The 22,441-nt window shown below is 39.4% G+C and overlaps 1 protein-coding gene across 3 annotated transcripts in view; it reads right to left on the reverse strand.

Annotated features, from left to right (window-relative positions):
* The window catches only part of ARID1B (AT-rich interaction domain 1B), a 325,304-nt gene that overhangs the window by 14,389 nt on the left and 288,474 nt on the right, over window positions 1–22,441 (reverse strand). For 2 of the 3 annotated variants that reach the window (XM_053972618.1, XM_053972621.1), the window contains exons 10-15: window positions 19,851–19,960; window positions 18,932–19,090; window positions 12,683–12,892; window positions 9,101–9,305; window positions 1,329–1,467; window positions 123–295 (exon numbers count right to left, since the gene is read on the reverse strand). In XM_053972618.1, coding sequence (XP_053828593.1) covers window positions 123–295; window positions 1,329–1,467; window positions 9,101–9,305; window positions 12,683–12,892; window positions 18,932–19,090; window positions 19,851–19,960 — 996 coding nt within the window. The remainder of the gene's footprint in view (window positions 1–122; window positions 296–1,328; window positions 1,468–9,100; window positions 9,306–12,682; window positions 12,893–18,931; window positions 19,091–19,850; window positions 19,961–22,441) is intronic. The other variant, XM_053972619.1, reaches the window with a different exon arrangement.

A 22,441-nucleotide genomic window follows, 5' to 3' on the forward strand; every position in this document is an offset into this window, starting at 1 on the left:
TGCACCTCTTTTTGCTACAAGGATACCAATGGCAAAATCATCAAGTGAAAAAGCTCATTCTGACTACATCTTGATTACCTAAGACACAGGGAAGAACAGTTAAGCTCCCACAAAGAAAATACCTTTTCTCATTCCACCAAAAGGATCTTTATTCGGCTCATATGGCATCCTTCCCATCATATCTGGCATGTTTATTCCCTGCTGGTATGGTGCATTTGGCGTCATGGAGTTTCGCTTTGGGAACGCTGAGTCACTTACATCAGAAAAGGGATCATGCACACTGACTGCACTGTTTCTAGCAGATTAAGAAAAAAAGAAACATTAACATCATCCTGTATTCATAAGAACTGTGAAAACAGCCTAGACTACAATACAACTAGCTCACCATGCTGTGGCAGTGATCAGTGCAGGATGCATCCAAGGAAGATGCAAAAGACTTTAACAATGGACAATCATTTAAAAGAATCTACCCACTTTATCCTCAAGCTTCTTTGTCTACTTACCTTAGAGATCAGGGTTTTTTATCTAATTCTATTGTTTGTGCATTCCTATTACTCATACAGAAGTCTAAACCTTCCTGAAATTTCACTAAGCTGTTTTGCTCTTTTTTATCTAGAAAACTCAATCTGAATTAAGATGATTAAAGAAGATTCTTGCTATCCTTTCTGCAGCATTACAGATGGAGAAAAATTTAGTTTGGAGTGGCTCTGCACACAGTTCAGAGATCAGTCATGTTGCTGCTGAAGTCATAAAAAACTGTTTTGTGGACTTCAGTGTACTAAGGCTCCTTAATGAATGGTGAGACAGCTTCACTTCAGATTAAACTGGACTGTGAGACTTACAGAGCACAGAACCGAAAGGGATCTCTTGGACCACCCAATTTAAGCCTCTGCTATCTCAGCTACTGTTATTGCATATGCTTTTCACAATTTGAATTCAAGTCACACCTTTAAACCACATTTCTCCTTCTTGAGCATGACTGGATCTGCTGACCAGAGGTGTACAGGATAAGTGAGGAGAGGAAGGTTGTGGTTCTAAGTAGGTACTGTTGGTTTCCACCTTCCTCCCCATTACTGACATATTCACATACATCTCTCTGCACTGGTGCTTGTCTGATTCTTCTCTGGTGTTCAGAATGCTAATGGACCTCTCTCTACTCCTTCCTCCCTTTCCCTCTCTCTCCTCCAAAAAGAAATAATTTTCTGCCACTTTTCAGGCTCTGACTGGTTTACTGCAAAATCCTACGAGTGCTGAAGCAGCTAGGAAAGACCGGATTAAAGTGCTGTAGAACTAGAGCAATAAAAAATGAAGCAAAGCCCTTTTCATACCTGCCACCCTGCATAGGTGTCATCTGTCCATGAGGTGTGGATGCTGGTGTTGGGGGCTTCAAATCGCCTGGCACTTCTGTCATGGAATTACTACCAGTGGACTGTGGAGTCTGTGGGCCTTGCAAGGAACCAGAATTAGCTGAAAAATTAAAAAAAAAAAGTAATTATGAAAAAGTAGCAGCCAAATTCCTGTGGAAATAATAATCATCAAGGAAAAAAATGGTTCTTTCCTCCAGAAGCCTGTGTATGCCTTAATCCATTTCAGTACTTTATAACTTCCCCAAAATCCTCTGAGATCAGGATATGCTGTGTAGTAATAGCCATCATCTTTCCTAGAACCATGAATTTAATCTGCTGCCTGAAGCAACATAGATAGAAATCATCCAGATGAAGGATCATTTAAATCAGAGGTCAAGTTAATTGTCTGTAGTTTACAACAGAGTAAATGAAGGTTGTTCTTTGGCATAGCTTCTTTATATAATCACTATCACAACACATGCATTTATAAGAAATATTTCAGCCAGAAGCTTTTTATCATAAATTTAAGCTGTTATATTAATATAAATTCATGGTTTTATTTAGCACTAAAAGGCAGACATTTCCATGGTGAAACATAGCAAATGATTAGCGGCACACTGCAATCCCATGTCATCTTTGAGACAGCATGGCAAAACATGGTATTTAAGAAATGCAAAAGGCAATCTGGGATCAGAAGAAAATAATAACTGAAAGTAGAATTTGAACAGGAGGCTACAGATAACACTTCTAAAAGAATTGTAAAAATAGAAATGGACACCTTAACAAAATGTTAGTTAGGGTCAGTGATGGTAAAGTATATGTAACAAGACCAGGTCAATTCTGCAAAGAATCTGTTTAATCTGCAAAAACTTATTTGTTGAGATCTCAGAAAGCAATAAAGTATCTGCATTAGTGTCCTCCTTAATGGAGGTAAATACCTTGATATTCTAGGTATAACAAATGTAGAAGAGCATTTTACTGTTCTGATGTGACTGAGCAGCAATAAGGGCATTAAATTAATACATCACCTATTGGTAATGGTGGAGCTAATGTAAAATACACCCAGACCAGTCTTTCAGAGCAGACACCAAAGCTACTACTTTCATGTGACTACTGAACAGAAACATGCCCTGAGCCCAAAGCTCTACATAGCAGTTTTATGATTTAGAAGGTGGTAAGTGAGGATTAGTAACAGCATCTAAGTCTTGGATCTGACAGGTCTTGCAGCAGAAATTCTACGGAAGAACTTGTAGGATTCAAGTCTTTAGATGCAACTGGGAAAACATTACCAACAGAAAAAATTCAAAAATCTAACACACTGAGTAGGTCATGGATTTGGCTTGAGAGGTCCTTCTTTTTTTATGAACTGTCATGTAAGTGTTTTATTGTGCCCGCCTACCTACGTTCAACAACCAATTAAAAAAACGTTATAAATTACTGTTACAGGGAAAATTGGAACAAGCAGTATGGGTTTTTCTTCTGTATATGAAAGAGAGTAGTTTATAATTGACTCAGAAACCTAGAACACTCATCATCCTGACAGGTAGAGCTTGTTTTTAACTAGAGAACACCTTTTTTATATGCGTTTCATATATATCTGTAACACATGTTCCCTTATCTGGAAATCAGTCTCAGTAGCAAGTGCATATGTAGAATCTACATTGTGTGGACCACATTGTTCTTGTCCTCAGCTTTCTGAGGCATTTTTGAATTATGCTTACATAGTAATGAGTTTCAAAAAAACAAAAGTTTAGGAAAAGCTCTCTGATTGCATTAATACAGGAACAAGAAAATTTACAGCAACTAATGTTAGTTACATTAGTCTACAGTTAGCTGAAGGCTTTAGTGCTATAATAAAACAAAAACCCACTATATTAAAATAAAATGAGCTCTTTTTATATATGACCTCCAAGCAGGTCAGGATCGTTCTTCTGCCCTTGAGCTTTAAACACAATTTTAGATTCTTCTAAAAAGCTTGAAAGCTGAGTTATGCCACAGATTGTCACATACCATCCTGCTGTATTAGAAACATGTAAGCAAACATCTTAGTGTACCCGTATACTTACTGTAAATTCAGATATCGCCTAACCCTGCATATTTCTCTTATGCTGGGCTATTAAGAAGCAATTAAGTTTTTCCCTATCCTACCTGAGCAAGAGCTTAATTCATATCTCTAGCAAACCTAAAGGAAAAAAAAAAGATTTTTCTGTATTTCCAAACTGCCAGAGTGCAAAATTATTAATAACAATGTGTTTTAGATCATCTTCTAAAAGAATGGTTTAAAAAAAAAAAAAGGATACCTAACTGAGAAGCTACAAGTCCAATTTCTATCTTCAGGGTGGCACTTATAAGGCTGGTTATTTTTCCTCAAGCCTCTTTCTAAATGACTGCTTATATACAACTGAAAAAATGGAAGGCAAATGCTGTCACGAGAAGTGTGAAGTTTCTGGTACTGCTTTGTTAATACGCTTTGCCCCTCACCTCCACTGGGTTAGGGACACTTCTAGAGAATAGGAACTGCAAGTGTTCCAATCTCTGGATTAGGACTCTGTCTACCAAGAAGAGCCCGTATTTCCTATTTCACCTTAAATTTTACATTTGCTGGGCTGCACTCTGAAATTTTTACATCTATTTTTGCAGGGATTTTATTATGATAGATGTTCAATTTTGATTGTGGACATTGTGAAAGAGAAACAGTATCTTTTAGAGTGCTTCATAAGCTTCAGTATTAAACCAAGCTCTAAGAAGGAAGACAAACAACAGTGTTCTTTTAGGAAAAGTAATCTCTGCTCATATGATTCTGCAGCTACCTTAGGGATGTCCAGGGAAAAAACTGTGGGTTCATAGCCACTGAATTCCTCATCTCACTCCACATCTAAGCAATAACTGTCTTTCAGGTTTCACAATACTAAATACATAAAAACTTAAATACAATTGACATCCTGGTCAGTGAGAAGGTGAGGTCGTCCACAGTTTGCTGTGGGAACATGTGTTAATAACACATGACTGCATGCATTATTCTCTGCAGCAGGAATTATAGTACTGGAATGCCTTTTGCCTTGCAAAGCCTGCATGGCAGTAAGTACTGTTTTCAGGGAAGACCCTTTATTTACCAGAGAAGAAATATGCAGCTAAAAAAAAGACATTAAACCTTCCTCTTACCAGTAATTTTTCCCCTTTGGAAAAAAAAAAAGAAAAAAAAAAAAAAAAGAAAAGGAAAGAAGAAAGAAACCTCTTGAAATTCCATTAATGTGAGGCCTGACATGCTCTCTAGGATATCCCTACCTTTTGCCAGAAGCTACAAATGTATACTCTAAAGTAAACAATGGAAAGGTTACTGAAGGTTAAGTACATTCACATACTTCAGAGTGAACAGCCAGCCACCACGCTGGGAAGATAATTTACACAGCACGAACCCAGTGCCCCAGTTAGGCTGGACTGGGGGCCGCTGGCTGCTGCAGGGCCCCCCGGGCAGGCGTGGATGCAGGCACAGGGCCACCTCCGCCTGTCCCCCCAGCCACCCTCCCAACCCCTGGCCCATCCATCTTCAGTGGGGATTCCCTGGCTGGCCTCATGACACGCTCCATGACATCACCTGCCTACTAATAATAGCACTTCAGTCAGCCACCCGCCAGCAGAGACGGATGGGTTTGGTTACAGACACACTCACTGAATGGCTGTGTCCTGCGGTGCCGTGCTGTGTCCCCCCCGCCACCCCCCTCCCCATGTCTTGTTTCTCTGCTGCCAAGGAAACGCAGGCAACACACTCCTGGTGCCTTCTCGCTCCCTCTTTCCAGCACAAGCGTACGATTTTTCCAGGTTTGCTTTAATGAAATCTCTGTTGACATCAGGACCAGCTGCTGTTACTCACAAGCATCCTCAGCTGGACCACTTTGGCCATGCTGTTCATTCAACACAGGATAAACTCTGAGCCTGTTATTTTGAGAGCTGTGCACACATAACCGCACACTGCAACTATTCAGAGTGAGAGAATACAGCAATGGAAGATAACTCCTTCATGCTGATGCTCCTTTGGAATTTTTTCTCCAGCATCCATTAGTGCTTACAGTAATGGTGCCCAGAATTCTTCTCAGTTTAGAACTTCCCACATTATTTCTGAGCATTTTGGTCAAAACTATCAAACGCACATGACAGGAAAAGCATTTTGTCTTTGCACCTGCTCCTGGAAAGAAGGAAGACCTACAATGCCCCTCTCTCTAAGGGAGTTTTTACGCAGCGGAAGTCATCAGCAGGTGACATGGCCCTTGGCACAGACCCAGTGATCAGGACAGAAGGCCATCAGGGATCCTCCAATAGTTAGTCTGTCATTAGGCATTTGCTGCTGCCCTTCACTGCTGATGGTATTATCTGACACAGGCAGATTTAAGCTGACATGAAGGCCTCAGCCTACCACAAACACGTCACCAACTTGCACAGCCTTGGAGCAGCGCAAGGCACACTAAAACATTCAGGTCCCCACCCCTCCCCAGGAGCTTTATGAAACAGCAGAAGAGGCTCTGACAGTGATTTGAAGTAACAACTATTGAAATGAGCACCTAATCCCAACCCTAACACCTTGGCTACTGTGCAAATCTCTGCCGATCAAGGCCAACCAGTCTGTCACTTTGCTGCTCTACTCTCACTCTTTTTTTCAACTTCTTATAATTGCTGACACTATCGTGAATTTCACTGTACATAACACTAAATTACTCACTCCTTTACGTACCATTTACCTTATTAATGATGTTGTAAAAAACAAAAGTGATGGGAGAATCCTGAATATAGTGCTACAAGCAAATGGACAAACACGTGATCCCAGACCACCGTCTCACAGTCCCATAAATTTGACTTACACATCACATCCTTTTCTTGACCGTGCTCCTCCACGCGAATCTCCTCACCATGGCTGTCGCACTGTGCTCCCTAGCACTCCCTCTATGCCTGCACTCTGAAGGTCATCTGTGAGGCAGTCACATAACCACCCCTTGGATGTGAGATATCAACAAGAACGGATTTGCCCTAAGCTGCACTTCAGCCTGCTCCCACCTTGCATAACCACCCACCTGGAAACTACGACGACATTTGAACTGAATCCTTCTCTGTACCATAAAGGATGCCAGTCCTGATGTATTCTTATGAGCAATTGAAATATTTAATTTTAAAAGTTTTATGAAGATCATCCAACTTCTAAGATCTCAAGACTTTCTTCACAGCATCAGCTTGTTAGAACTGGACAAAATACAGCACCCTCCCCTCTGAGACAAGTTCCCCTGCTTTTCTATCAGATTAACTTCAGCCCTAATACTGTAACTAGTTCTCTGCAAATGGATTTGGCTTCTAAGTGGCTCTGCCTACACTGAGCTAACTGCACAAGAGAGGCCAACAGTTAAAGTAAGGACCTTTGGAGGCTACTGTTTCTTGTTGTATTGGGCTCCTGTTCCCTCTGAATGCCAAAGAGTGACAGATTATCTAAAGTATGTCTACAACTCTGCTTCTTTTGTGCCTCTAAAATGTTAATGTTGGTATATACTGAACGAAAAGAAACAAGAAAAAAAGCTGACTATTAAAGAGAACAGGCTTGTACTCTCTGAGGCATCTATACCTCAGCGGGATTTCATGTACTAAAGCTGATACACACTGGGAAAGCCTTTCTCCGTACAGAAGTGCAGTCCCATTCAGTGACACGAGCTCTTTTCTCTCCAACAAAACAAACCTTGAGATCCTTGCTTGCTTCCCCCTTTTCTAGTCTCTATGTCCTGCTGTGTTTTTATTTTAGAAAAATAGTTTCAGTTCTCCTCAAAGACAACTAACTTGAATGTTATGATAAATTTAAACTTGGACTTTGCCATTTTCATTCATAGCATTGTGATGCAAAAGGATCCTGTAAAGTGGTACATCTGACATTTCCATTCCTTTGTTTTATGTTTACATATTTAAATAGCAATTCTTCATCTCAAAATTCAGCTGATTTAGGTTGATCATCCCAAAATCAACTACTGAGAGCAGTATTGGAGAAAGTAAGGAAAGAGAGAACAAAGCGTAATACTCTCTCATTTTTAGAGACAGATTAATTTATTCTTCACTGTCCTTAACAAGTCTAACCATTTCAGCTTTGCTTACCAGTCTTTTCAGGAGGTGATGGGCACCTCCAGCATGTATTATTTTTTGCAGCTGTGCACACTCAGGACACTCTGTGCTTATGTGAGACAGATAAACATTTGGACTATGGGCTTTACTTCTAGTACCAAGTGTTTTTCTCTACCTTCTACACGTGAATTGCAAAGTAATCTAACCTCTCTATTAAACAATCACCACTGGGGTACCTTATAACCCTAGGTTTTAACAAGGTGGAGGAAATATTTAAGTTATTACACAGAGATGTGCTTAGGAAGATTTTAACTAAACACTCCCTCAAATCCTTACACTGAATAAAACAGGCTGAGAAAGATTTAAGCCTTATCACTGTTATCTTTTTCTGTACTGAGAAAGCATTATTGTAAGAGATAATCTTGGAAAGGCCAGAACTTTATTACATGATTATAGAGGTCTTTGCAATTTTCTAGTGTCCATGATAGGGTACTGAAGTCATGCAATTGCAAACTGTCTGCAGGGCTTGCTGTGTCTCTGACTCTCCACTTCCCATTTTCAGCCATGAACTATAGTAATAGAAATTAAGTGAATGAATATTTTCCTAAAACTGTTCTACTGCAGGAAACTCCTGTAAACATTCCAGAAATTATATTCTCTTGGCAATAAGTGACGGTGGTCTGCCTAATAAGTAACTGTGGCAGTAGTTCGCAAATTTTGTCAAATTATTTTGTTGGTCAGAAAAACTAATAACAAAAGAAATGATCCAAAATAATGAAAGGATTTTTTTACTCTTCCATGGGTAGTCCAGAGGTCAACAGCTAGACTAATACTATGACTCTTCCTATGTACTTAAAATACTTCTACTTAAGAATAGTCCTGCCTTGAGTATCAACTGCGACTATTAAATCTTGAGTATCTTAAGTGACATGAATTTAGAAATAATACAGTGGTTTCAAACACCACACTGTAAATGCAAGAAAGAACAGCCAAAATACAGTAATCTGGTTCCAATTTTTCACATGAGAAGATAAAAACAGTGATCCCAATGACTTACCTGACACACAGAATTAGCAACAAAAGAACAGAGAGCGTGCCTCCAAACAGGGATGTCTAGCAGTGAGGACACACTGTACTCACAGCTCTCCATCTGCCACATACCCAACACGAGCTGCATCAGAGCAACCATCTGAGACACACCGATCAGTCCAGCATCTGCCATCCTGCTCCAAATGAAGCCTTGCTGATCAACAGTTGTGTTGAAAAGCAGCTTCAGTCACAGCAAGGAAAGTGCAGGTACCAGAGCCTGACCTTTAGACAAATGCATGCTCCTGTCTTACAGCAGAAGCACATCCATGCAGACCTCTGTTCTTTTTATTACGCCCATGTCACTGAATGTTAAGGGTGTGCTGGCACACACATCTTTATATGTTGGACTGAGGAAGGACAAACCAGACACACAGCTGTGGTGGCCCTTCAGAGTTAACTCTGATTTGACTCAGGAGTCGGCTCCAAGTCTGAGAACGAAGATTCCAACAACAGGTTTATCCTCGTTGTTCCAGCATTATCCAGACACGTTTATAAATACACGGGGTGCAAAAACCTAGTATGCCTTGCATTCAAAAAAATGCAAGGTTGTGTAAGAGGCTGCAGTTTATTTGACTTACCAGGAGATGGCGGCTGAATCTTAGGTTGTTTCTTGGTATCTCCAGTGCTGAAGACTTCTGGAGGGGGCTCCTCCCCTCGCTCAATCTTGCACTCGAAGGCAAACAGGTACTGAATGTATTGTTTTTTCAGGGAGCTGGCTGCGCTGCTCGAAGTGCCAACGTTCAAGGTGGTTGCCAGCTCACGCCACTTCTTGTTTTTATTAACCTAGCAAAGTAAACGGCAGAATCATTGGTTTGCAGCAAAGTGTTTTGTTTAAGTCAGGAAACAAAAAAGGGGAAAAAAAAGCACTTAATGTCTACTTGGTTTACTTTTTTTTTATTTTCCTCTTTTAACTAATGCTCATTACTCCTACACACAGTAATGCATAGACAGCATTTACAGTTATAAAGCCATTAAGGAACCTGCTGATAGCTACATAAAAAGCTTTGCTTGTGCAGTCTTCTGCATGGTGCATCCTTTAAATGCCTTACGCCCTTCCAGGGCCTATGCTCTTCAGTTAGCAATCCATCTCCAAGCAAATTCCTGTTCACTCTCTCCCTCCCTGACACCCACCCACACCCACCCCATTCTAATTAAAAAGCAGCTTCTAAAATATAATTTAGAAAGCACTAACAGTGTTATTTTGCAATTTGTTTGAACATTGATATAAAAAATAAATTTTTCTCCCAAATAGCCACCAGCTGTCAAGCAGTTCAGCTTTTAATTCCTGGTTCAATTCCTTTCACTTTAGTGCATCTTGCAGGGACAGATCAATGATCCTCTGGCTAGATGAGAAGCAGAGTGAAGCCAGGCCCCCTAATTAATTAAGGCAGACTTCAAACGCTCACGGCTAGTCCAGCAATACTCTATATTACAATGCTGACTGCACCACTCCACTGTGAGTCTTGTTTGCAGTGTAAGGCTAAGAATATTGAAAGACTCTGCTCAAACACAGCTGATCTGTAATAATAGCAAAGTTCATTTGTCATCCTGGGTGATGCCACTGACTCACTCGGCTGTACCACTCGTAGCAGCCACTGTTTTTGCTCTAACACCTGATGTCTTTACGTTCATTCAACCACTTATGCAATTTCTAGGTATGATCCAAGGAGCAAGGTCAGCATCAAAATAAACTGGCTTTAAATATCTGAGAAATCTCATCTTTTGTGGGTAGCAATTCTGATTCCATGATCGTCTGCTTCTTGCCCTAAGGCCTGATATTTTAATGACTCCACCTTAACTTGTACAGCTAGAAAGATTATCATCAGCCATACTATTCCTTAGTCTGTGTGCCAGCAAAGAAAACATTTTTCTAAGTTTCTCTCTGTGTTTATTAACACTGTAATTGCTGCCAGTCAGCAAAGATCTTTTGAGGATGGATTTAACAGCAAGCAGGTTGGCATGGCTATGCTGTGTTTTTATTTCTCTGGTACATCCTGCAAGAACCCAGGAGTTAAAGGAGAACAGATTTTCATTAAGTGCCCTTGTTGAGGCCTGAAATCCAGTTACACAGCTCTTTGTGCCTACTGGCTTACAGCTAAGTGGTGCGTAATGAACACATTGCATAATGCAAACAGAAACATTCATGCTTAAATGCCCAGTATATTGGCATTTAAAAGAAGACTCCCAGCAGCTGGTCTGTTAGTGTTGGGACCCCATCAACAGCAACTCCTCAGACAGGGAATATGCACCACTGCTGCACAGCTCCACTCCCTGCCACTCTCCAGGCAGAGTCACGAGATGTGGAGTGCAGCAGTTGGAGCAACAGCTTTTTAGGAGGGCATCACACAGATGCATTTAAATAAAACTCAGCAAGCAAAGCTCTGCACCTCTGAGCAGCTCTAAACAGATAAACATAGTGATCATTCATGTAGGCACACCAGCAAAACCAGGAGCTCTCATTTTTAGTGTTAATTTTAACCAGTAAAGCACACACATTTGTAACTCAAGCTCTTTCAAAAATCAGTCGAAGTGAACAGCATCTATTCTTTGGCAAAACATAATGTCTGTCACTGAAAATCAACACTGAATGTCCCAAAATAAAATAAATTTCCATAATAAGCAAACATGAATAATTCTCTAGAATATCCCATCTGCCCCCCATCTTGCTCAATTTTTGATGCTAAGAGTCACACTGTGGGCACAATCATGCTGTACAAGGCAGAGCAGCTGCATGATACAATTTACCTGTAATAAAGTTTCTGAGCTAAAAGTAATCACATCCGTACGACGCTGAGGGGCATGAGCTGATCACTAAAAACGTCGGGATAACATCTCTTACCAATATACAGCATTTAACAACTGGCAGAATCAACTATGTTAGGTTTCTCTGCCTTCCTTTAATAATAAGAATAGCTATAATCCCTGGATTTGAAGGGCCAATGATCTAATTCAGTAGTCAAATCCCATGTTGTGAGGCGCACTATTAAAAATAGCTTTGGAAGGGGTACTAATTGATGTTGGACATTCCTTTCTTGAACTAACCACATATATTATGAAAATATGTTCTCTTTTTGAGAATCTAATTTGTTTGCCATATTTTTGAGTTCAGATTTTGTAATTAGGGGAGAATTGTATGTTTGAGTATTACGTTTTATACAATATTACACATGCATATTTATCTACATGTTAGCTATATTTAAGACCTCATTTTGTAAGGCATTGAACAAATGTTCTCATAAACACAGAACTTATGGATCCCTGCACTTCACAATAGTGTCCAGTGTCTAGCCAGTGATCCCCTAGATGAAAGAGATGCTTTGTACAAGCATCAGGAAAGGACAGGTGACTTTGAATGCCAAATCTAAGACTGCAAGTACTGACCATTTTCTCCTCCTTTCCCTTTAGAAGCTAAACAGTGAAATATTTCATTTTGCTCTGTGGTAAACATCCCCATAGAACTCATGAATATTTTTCCAATATCCCCATGCAAAACTTTAAATTAACTGGTGAGAACACAAATGAAAGTTTCTGTCTCCCATCTGTGACTTTTTTATTCTCAGCTCTTCCTGCTTTCATTTTTCTTCAACTCATTTAGGTAATTCACGTTTTCCTTGTAATCATTATGTTAGCAAGACAACCCAAAATATCCTGTAAGCATTTTCCAAACACAGCATAATCCATGTCTAAGAAACACATACAGCGTATAGAGACACTCAGAATTAAAGGTTTGGGATGAAAGAGCGCATTTTAAGAATATTTCTGCAGTTTCTCTGGAGAGATGAACTGAATTGTCCTACAGGCTGTATCTCTATATAGGAAAAATGGACTTAAAAATCTCCTTGTCCTTTTAGCTCTATCATCTTACTCATAATTTTGATCCAGTGGCCTTTTTCTATTTTCTTCTCTCAGCAGCATTACTAGATTCCCCAGAAAAGGCAACAATTTCATCTGTCTACAGCAATGGCCAATCTTGATTCAAACTCTAAAGTTTTAGGGCCATTATGCAGCCCAAAATGAACTCCAGACAGCTATCAAAGCATGAAACCATTTTCTTCAACAATATTGTCTGGGCTGAAAACCTAATGATGTATCCAGCAGGAATACTCTAGAAAAAAGAATATTGACTTTTTGAAGGTTCACTTTTAACCAGTTCTTCTCACCTGTGCTAAACCTCCAATCTCCTTGACGCAGACATAGAGCCTGAACAGGTCCAAGGGCTTCTTGCCCACAGCTGGCAGACTGGCCACAGGCGTGCCCCTCTCCTCCATGAACGTCAGGTACCGATCCACCCACATCTTGCGCTCTGGCTCATTTCCTAGCTCATAGACTTTAGTGATCTTCTCTCCAGTTGTGGTAGAGGAACTTGATTTCTAAATTGCAAGAAGAAAAGAAAGAGTTGGGGGAAGGGTGGGAGGGGAAGGGAAAAGAAAGTAAGAAACTCACAACATTGAAAAAGAGAAGATGTCAAACAAACTAAAGCTATCACACAACAGTCAGGAATGAAGGCTACTAGTTCAGGCACAAACAGTACATTCTGTCCATATACAAAAAAGTCAGCTTTATAAATAAAGGGCCCAAACTCCCCATTCTCATATTTCTTTCAGTGATCTGAACTTTGGATCCCAGAAGGCAAGTTTCTGATGTTGCCTCATGTCATTTTAAGAAGACGTAGCTCTCACAGTGTGCTTCTCGTCCACTTATCTCAAAGTGCTTTGCAAGCAACTATTCCGGTAAAATTATAAACAAGTTTGTCCCACACAGGTTTAGAAAATCCTAAAACCAAACCAATCCTCTCCTCTTTGCCCTCAAAGATGGGTTAGAAAACCTGAAAGTAATCCTCTAGAGCAGGAATTGCACAAAAATAGCCTGAAGTGTGAATCATAGCAAATTAGTACATGGAGAAGTAGTCCTCCCTTCAGAGTCACAAAATGGTTATGCTTTATTACCACTTCACACCACTGGTGGCCAAAAAGCAAGATAAGCAAGAGTGCCTACAAGGAGATTGGTGGCAATACTCTTTGTGAGCTGCCAATTAGCTGCCTGATCCAATAAAGCTTGTAAGTAGCAACTACTCTTCTCCCTTGCTGGAGTACTGATGATATCCATCTCTGTTGTCCTTGCAAAGGGAATGTGTGTTATGACCTGGGGAAAACCAAGAATGGACAGCAATCAGAGCTGAGACACCACCAGAAAAAGCAGAAGAGGTGGCAAGAGCAGAATTCCATCTCTGTGGCAAAAAGGCAGGAGTGAATCTACTTTCCTGCTGCTCTTTGGGCTTTACAGCTAATGAAAGCTCATATTATGTTTGATTATCTTTTCTCCTTTTTTTTTTTTTTTTTTTTTTTTAATGTAGTGACAGCAGAAAGCTGAGGCTGCTACACAAGCTATAGATTCTCACCATATCTTTTCTGTGCAATGTAACCCTGTGAGCTGGGCTCTGTGCCATGTGTGGACAGACTCTGTCACAGACCCTACCCAAGCTGCCTCAGCTCTGACAGCAGAAAGGGGCTGCTGCTAGAGCAGGACAACCCTCCTACTTGCAGAAAGTGAACTGATTTGCTCAGCACTGGAAGATGGGAGTGGTTCAGAATTAAACACAAGGGAAAAAGACTGACATAAAGCTTTGGGAAAGGAGCCAAATATGTGAAGGGAAACATATCCTTTATGTCTGTATAGTAAAAGCCTAAACTTTGTTGTTGATTGCAGTAGACACTTCCTAAAACTCATCTAGTCAATCACTCTTTCCCTCTTTTGTCTTTTCCTTACTTTGAACTGAAGAGAGACTATTGTCAAGTAAACAGAAACTCATTCCTATTTGAACATCTCTGAAAAAGATCCTCCCTGTACCTCACAGATGCTACAGAACCGCTCACTTTGTCCATGTCCCCACATAGTGGTGAGAGGCCTGGCACTCAACACCATGAAAGTGGGATACAGAAGAGTAGAACCCCACTGCCAATGATTTCAAGAGTACTGCCACCATTTATCTTGCATGTTAGCCTGGAAAATATGACAGACTCTGTATCTCCTTCCAGCTACCAGCTGCAACTTGGCAAAACTGGAAAAGAGTCAGGAGAAAAGAAACATGAAGACAAGGGGGTGACCTAGCAGTTCCATAAGCCATTGCCATTCTTTCCAGTGAATGGATATTAATTTTAATTAAATAAATAGCCTCCTTTAAAGTTTTCTTTACTGCCTTGCTGACACTGTAACTTCTTCACAGCAATCCTACCTACAGACATATATAATTACCTTTCTTAGAAATGACATGCACACCTGAATTTACTTCAGCCAGACTCAGTTGTGTTACAACTCCTACTGAAGTGAGAGTCAGGGCTAAATTTTTATTAATACTAAGTGGCTGGCAGGAAATACACTGATATTAATCCTGCAGCTTATGCAAAGAAAGCACAAACTGATTCTGTAATAGCAACCAATTTACTGAAAGCATCATTTGCTATATATCTGGGTACTCAAGAAAATCAGTTTAACTCTTCGCAACAAATACACTTTTTCAAAGTTTGGGAGGGTTTTTTTTTAGTGGGTGGAAAGGGGGAAGGAGGGAAGTCATGTTGCTACTAATTTGATGAGCACCAGATACATGATCACACAGGCCTGAACAGTTGAATGAACTGGAAGTACCCCACTACCTTTTGCAGTAAGTACAAAGTTACTCTACTGCTCACCAGCTTCAATTTAAATCTGACACTTAAGATGCCCCAGAACTCTACAAAAAATAAGGTGGGAAATTCCAGCTTTTATGCAGAAAATTTTCTATGTGCTTACATTCTAACATATGAGGCAACAAAATAGTTTCTATTTCACTTTTATGGTGAGCCATGATTAAGAAAGTTCAGATTTACAAGTTTTAGGGTTTCATTTTTATATGTTAAGATTCACTTTTTCAAATCAGAATCAGAGCAGAAAGGAAACAGTTAAGAATTTTTCTTTCTGCATTTTTCTACTATACATCTCAAATGATGCTGCTTTTCAGCAGTGTGGCAGCAAGTTCTAAAATGACAGTATAATCTGAAAACTTTTCACAGCTTACAGAAGGTAAGAAGTGTTTCTTACTGTGTGAGCTTTCAGGTTGTCATGCTTTGTAAAATGGGTGCAATTTTCTTCTAAAATGAAATGTTAACTTTAGAAGAATGCACTGGAGGGAAGAATGCTATTCCTCAAGAGTAAAGATCTTTTTATCTTCTCTATTTTTATAAAAGTAAATGGATAAAAATGACAGATGTGTGCAAGCTAGTCTACACACAAACAAACTACAGTTTCACATGGGCAGGTTCAGCTGGAAGCCTAAATTTACCTATAAATATTAAATATTAACCCTTATAAAGCAAGGGTTTAAAAGAGAAAGATCCCATTTTAAACTAGAATGAGCACATCCCAGGCAATGCTGGAAGAACACAGATCACGACCTTTTCTTCTGTTAAGTATATTGATAATTTTGGTGACAGAAGAATGCTAGTGCAAGCCTATGGCACATATCTTTACTGATTTAGTTATATCCTACTCTGCCTGCAATCCCCAGCACTCTTCCACATGATACACTGGGGTGTTTAACTGGGTGATTAAAAAAACTCTACCAAAGTATGTGGATGCCAAAGCCAATTCCCATACTAAATCTGTCGAAACCCATACTTTCCTTTCAATACACCTACCCACTATTAAAACTGCATTATATGCAGACCCTTGTATGGTGAGTCTGCAGAACCCTTCAGAGCAACACAAATTTATGTAGGAGTTATTTTCACATGAAAGGCAGTGGGTAGTTGCTTCTCTACATATCTTTAAGGATCTATATTTATACAATTATCTACTGTTCCCTTCCCTGACTTCAGTGAAGAATTTGCCAATATTACACGTGTTACACAGACTTCCTTTACTACAGAACAGAGTGTGCATACACAGGCAGCTGCCAAGTCCAATCCCTGGCAGAGTCTTGTGCAGGACACATTCTTTTGTCAAGATTTTCTCCTGAAGGACTCTGAAGACTCCTCTCAACTAGCACCATGGAGGTGTAGTACTGTTCAGGTGTATTCACTGTCATTTTCATGGGTACCTATGGACAGTTAACAGCATTTTATGGGCTTTTTGTAACCTACTGTTCTACTCATGTTGCAGTGACCCTGCATAGTTTACACCCATGCTTGAAATGTCTCTTTTAAAGAATTTTAGAACTACCTCACCACTGTCAGGGATGCACATTATATGCAAAACTGGCAGAGCAGAAGTGTCCTTTTCCTAACATACCCAAGGAAACCTCAAAACCTAATGTTCATCAGTTCTTTCTCCCCATTTTCTCATGCCTCACTTCCACATAAAACAGCTGAAAGAGAGGATCCACTTAGTAGGATCACAGGGATACCTTGAAGTGAAGCAGAGACCATTCACCCCTGCTTTTATTCTCTACTGGAATGGACAAGTTGTAGCACATGAAACAGCTTTGGGATTTAATGAACCAATTCAGGCTGTTTTCAAGTGTAACGAAATGCCTGCAATCAATCGTTCCAGTCTATGTCAGGCTGCTGTTGAAGTCGATGAAGTTATCCAATCCACTGGCCTTCATAGGTAAAAAGGGATCAGCTCATTTGCAGCACTTATTTTTCTATCATTCCAAAGCTCTGTTTTTTCCATGTCTAACTGAAGCTTTTGGAGAGAAGGACATTCAGAAGAAATTGAAAGCACAAACTTTCCTCATTTATTTTTTCCAATGTTATACTCTGTCAATCATCTGTACTTTATTTACACGAAAAAAATCTCCACATATGTTCACGATGACTCCAGGATTTGCTATGCAGTTTATGCAAGAACTCAGGAATACATTCTTCTTTGGTTGTAGAGGAAGCACTCAATGTGTTAGATAGCCTGTGCAATAACTCTCTTGCTTTCCCCCAGAAAACTGCCCAAACAAGCAATACCCCAAACATCACTACAAAGAAAACAGAACTTTTGGTGTCACCCTTTCACAAACGTTTTTAAGAAAAAGATGAGACCTTGTGGGAACAAGTAACATCAGCTGCCTTCTGAGACTCAAAGTTGCTGTCTAATCAACATCCAAAGATTTAAGTGGTGCATTTCATGCCATGCTGCCCCCTTGCTCAGGGGATTCTGTAAATGTCTGGGTTTTGGATAGTTAGATCTCTTCCCCTCTGACTGGCCTTCCTCTGTTTGCCTTGAGAAATACTCTGTAACATATCACTTTGTAAAAATTGTTATCAAAGAATTACTGCTAATTTAAGTGCACTTTAACACTGGGGAAAACCCCCTTTATATTCTGCACAAGAATATGTTACATTATTTTTCAGAGAAATTATGATCATTTCTACTTTTGATAAAAAGAAGTAAGAGAGGAACAACATATATATTCCTAATTATTAAAAAAAAAAAAAAAAAACAAAGCAAAAATGACCACATGGACATTTGCTCCCCATAGACCATATAATCTTAGGTCTGCATTCTCTTTTCTATATACGCATACAGATTTTCTACATGTGTGCATATATATATAGACAGAAAGATGATGAAATTTGGTTTTAGTACCACACATTTCTCTCAGGTTCTTCTTTATAACCTGTATGAGACTGATTAACCATTACTCATCTAAAAAATAGTTTTCTAAAAATGTACATGCATCAGGAACTTTTTTCAGCTCACAGTCTGGGTTATTTCAAAATAACCAAATGAAGCAAATTAGCAACAATTTTAGTTTAGACTATGCCTTGACAGTTATAATGGCTGTATTTCCAAATACACAATTCAAAATTAAAAACGTTTCATAAATAAAAATGGCAACTTTTTTGTGGTGCTGAGTCTATAATTTAACTTTTGATGGGTATTAGTTTCAATAGGGGAGAAGATTTCATTATTTCATTTTGTGTGGTTTTTTTTTTTTTTTTTGTTTGTTTGTTTTTTCTTTTTTTTTCTTTGTTTTTTTTTCCCCTCTAAATAATCCTAGTAAAGACAAGTGCAGCAACCAGAGTGAAGTCAGTTGTGTGAAGGAGTTTGGGCCCAGGAACAGAAATGGAATTGTTCTTAACAACACAGTTGGCATGCTTAGAAGCTGATGCATTACAAGAAGGATGTTTTCTTCACAACAACCACTGTTTTACCAGACAGCACACTTGCATGATGAACACAACTTTACTCTTTCTTATTTCAAAGTACTGTTGGGACAAATTTTGCCCTTGGATAAGCATGCTCAGGCCCCACTGAAGCCAGGCAGTGGAACTTACAGTCATGTGTCCGAGAGCAGAATTTGTACCCAATGTTATAAAGAAAGAAAACTGTTTAGTGGATAAATAATAAAGAAAAGGAATTTACAAAACAAACAAGCAAGCATTAAAATATAATTAATTACAAAAAAATAAACAAAACCCAAAATAACCAGAGCCACTTACAGGGCTTGATGGAGTCTTTGGCCAGCCTGGGCTGCTAATGCTATCACTTTCATCTCCATGAAATGAGGAGATGCTAGCAGAGCTTGGGGACATTGGGGAAGGGACTGGCAGGTTGCCTGGGGTTGGGGGCTGAGAAATACCCTGAGAGCTGTAGCTATCCTGTGGTAGAGGAATACAAAAAAAAATATGACAAAGGCAGGGCAAACTTTATTAAAAACAAAAAAAAAATACATCCAGTTTAACAGACTGACCAATTTTTATATATAAAATATATATAAACAGAGAGACACATACAGAAAACACACACATATATAAATATATTTATATATATATATAAAAGGTATTAAAACAACATAGTTAGTATAATTTGGAAAGTTTGCTGGATGCTTGGCTAAAGTCACTAAGCCACCATGCTTACTTCAAGCTCACATGAAATGCTAAGCATGGGTTTCCCATTATGAAAGAAAGAAACAAAAACAAGCCGTTCACCTTATTTAATCAAATAAGGCAGGAAAGCAAAATATTAAAGTATGTTGCTGCTGCGGCCAAAACAGGAAGCTATAACTGAAGGCAGAGAAAAATGGCTGCAAGGATTGAAACCAGGCAAGACCCTTCTTTCCCACCCACCTGGCACAGCCAAATGCCCACGCAACTTTTGGCTTGGGATGCTTTGCCCCCGCAAGTTAAAATGCCGTAAGAACTAGTAACTTTCAGATCCACACAATGAAGAAAAGAAAAGGAAAAAAAAAAAAGAAAAGAAAAGGAAAAAAAAAAAAAGAAAAGAAAGAAAGAGATTGCACGTGAATGGAAAGGCATGCAGGAAAGAACAGAAGTGGGTAGGCCAAAACCAGGAGATGAAGGACAACACAGCAGACCTCTGCAGGCGGAACCAACACCACGTGCGGAAGGTGGTAAATACCTTTGACTTGCTCTCGGGTTGGGGGGCTCCTTCTTCTTTGCCATCTGCTTTGAGAGGAAGGGGAAGTTTGGACTCACCGGGTGTCATCATATCTGCAAGACCCATAGGTGCTAATCGAAAACAGGAGAAACAGTTAAGCATGACTTTATTTGGTTTGTAGGAAAAAACACGCCTCCTGCTGCATGGTTGAGGTGCCAAGTGAAGGAGAGGTTTTCCCACGTCTGTCCCGTTACTCTAGCATCCAGAAACCTGGAAACCTCTTCAGTTGAAGTGAGGAAACAAAGGAGAACAAACAAGAACAGAATACAAGCACCATGCAACAACAACCATCGCTTAACAGAGTAGAATTCATTCTTCATGCTGCTGGTGCTCTTCAACTGTCTCTGCGTTTGACCACATTATTTTAACAAAATGTCTGTTTAATTACTGCACTCTCCCTTTAGCAATAGACAAAACGTAAATGAAAGCAATGCACATTCTGCTTGCCATGTTGAATCTAAGAAAAAAACTGAATTTTCCAATTACATCTGTATTAAGGCTGGTGTCCAGCAGATAATTCCTGCCCCTACTACTTCAATATGAATGGCTCAGCCACTGTGAGCCTTAACTACAGAATTACAAGCTGTAAACCGTGCTCTGTTGGACAACCAGCACTCAGCTTCTTCCTCCTGCCAAAACGAGGTGGGACTATAACGAACACATAAATGTCTTTCTTTGATAATGGCATGCAGTTGCTTCCCAGGGGTGCAAGGAGTTTAAGGGTTTTTTTAATTTGAAGATGCAAGTGCCAAGTACAGTATTATTGCTGCAGAGCTGCTGGGTTCCTGGTTCCTGGATTTCTAAAAAGATGCAAGAAACATTCAGAGAAATAGAAAGAAATTACTGGGCAGAGCAGATGCCAGGAGGTGCCATGACACTGAATCAATGCAAATAACCAGAAAACAGCAGCAAGACACCAGGTGATTCTTTGCCTGCTGAAAACCATGTGCACTGCATTTGTGAAAGACTGGATTACCTTCCCTTTCTCTCTTTTTAATCCCCCTCATGCCCTTCTTTCAAAGGGTATGAAGTAAGAAAAATACAGAATAGCCTAAAAGACAATAAAAAAGAAAAAATATATATCCCACATGTAAAAATGTAAGAATCAGTAAACTATCACTGTCTTTACCAAAGTAGTGTAGCTCTTGCAAAATGACAGTGCTGGCTTGCACCAGGCAGCAGGCACACTGCACAGCAAGCCAAAGACAGGAGGGGGAAAAGAAGCTTTAAAAATACTTCACAGATTGCCCACTACAAAATGATTATTGCACATATTCATGTATTACTATGTTTTAGAAAATAATTAGTTTTAATTACAGCAGTGAGAGCATGAGCAGGACTCTAGCGAATACGCTGGCAAGCTTTGCAGTGCTAATTTGCTAATATCTTTAGCATCACTGCAGGTTGAGACTCTGGCTCTGCCAAAAAAACCTACCCAGCCATGTGCCATGTGAGTTTACAACTGTATGCTCAATATTCAGCTTTGAACTGCCGGTGTTTTTCATGGGCACATTTTCTTGTTTTTTCAAAGCACATTTGTAGCCCAATCAAGCCCTTAAAGTAATCACAACACATAAATCATAATTGAGATTTAAAAAAAAAAATTACTTGCAATACTTCAGACTTCAAGAATTGGAACAAAAAGCCTTTTACAAGTGATGCAGCTGCACAGAAAAATCTATTGGGATCAGCGAAAAATGCTGTTATTTTTATGTATGTGTGTGAAATCTCAACAAAACAGCCAGTCAACATGCCACTGGGAAGTCAGCATCTACTAAGCATTTGATTTGTATGCATTTTGCCCTTATACTCTGCTTGAGGAGCTGGGGCAGCTTGTGACCATTCTCAAATGAAGGATGGCAGCCTAACACACTCTAGTTTTGAATATGCATTTAAAAAAATTGGTTATTTTTCTTTCAGAGATTTAAAAAAATATATGTACAAAGTGGTGAAATATATGCCACAGTGTGGTTTCAAACTGGGATGCAGAACCATTATACAAAATCCATTTTAACAGTTAACATATTTCCTGCTGTGAAAATGCTAAAAAAGAAGTCTTGGGTTTTCGCTTCAAAGCAAGCAAAGCTGACCCTTCCCCTATAAAGCAATTTTAGAGAGGTCAAACAAAGCAAAGTTAATGATAACGCTTCTTCACCAGAATTTTGCATAGCTAAGTCCTCTGCTGGTACCTCACTTTTATCTAGTTGCACATCATACTTCTATTACAAAAAATTTAAAAATTGTGTCCACTTCTGGTAGTCCTGTTTCCATTAGAAGTCCCTTATGGGATCTCTGTTTCAGAGGGGTTTAAGTTAACACCTCATATAAAGGGCTACTAACTCCAGCCTGCAGATTACAGCACACATTCTGACTCTATTAGTCATGTTTAGAAATGTAAAATACAGGTTCATTCTGGCTTCTGACTATTTCTTGTTGGCATATACAAACATAACTATGAGGAATTGGAGACGATTATGAAACAAATAATGAAATTACCCAAATTCTGTTTCACATTTGTTCTAAGTTATTTAGTTCATCTACGTTCTTTCTTT

Source organism: Vidua macroura, chromosome 3, assembly GCF_024509145.1.
Source record: "Vidua macroura isolate BioBank_ID:100142 chromosome 3, ASM2450914v1, whole genome shotgun sequence".
In the NCBI taxonomy this organism is placed as follows: Eukaryota; Metazoa; Chordata; class Aves; order Passeriformes; family Viduidae; genus Vidua; species Vidua macroura.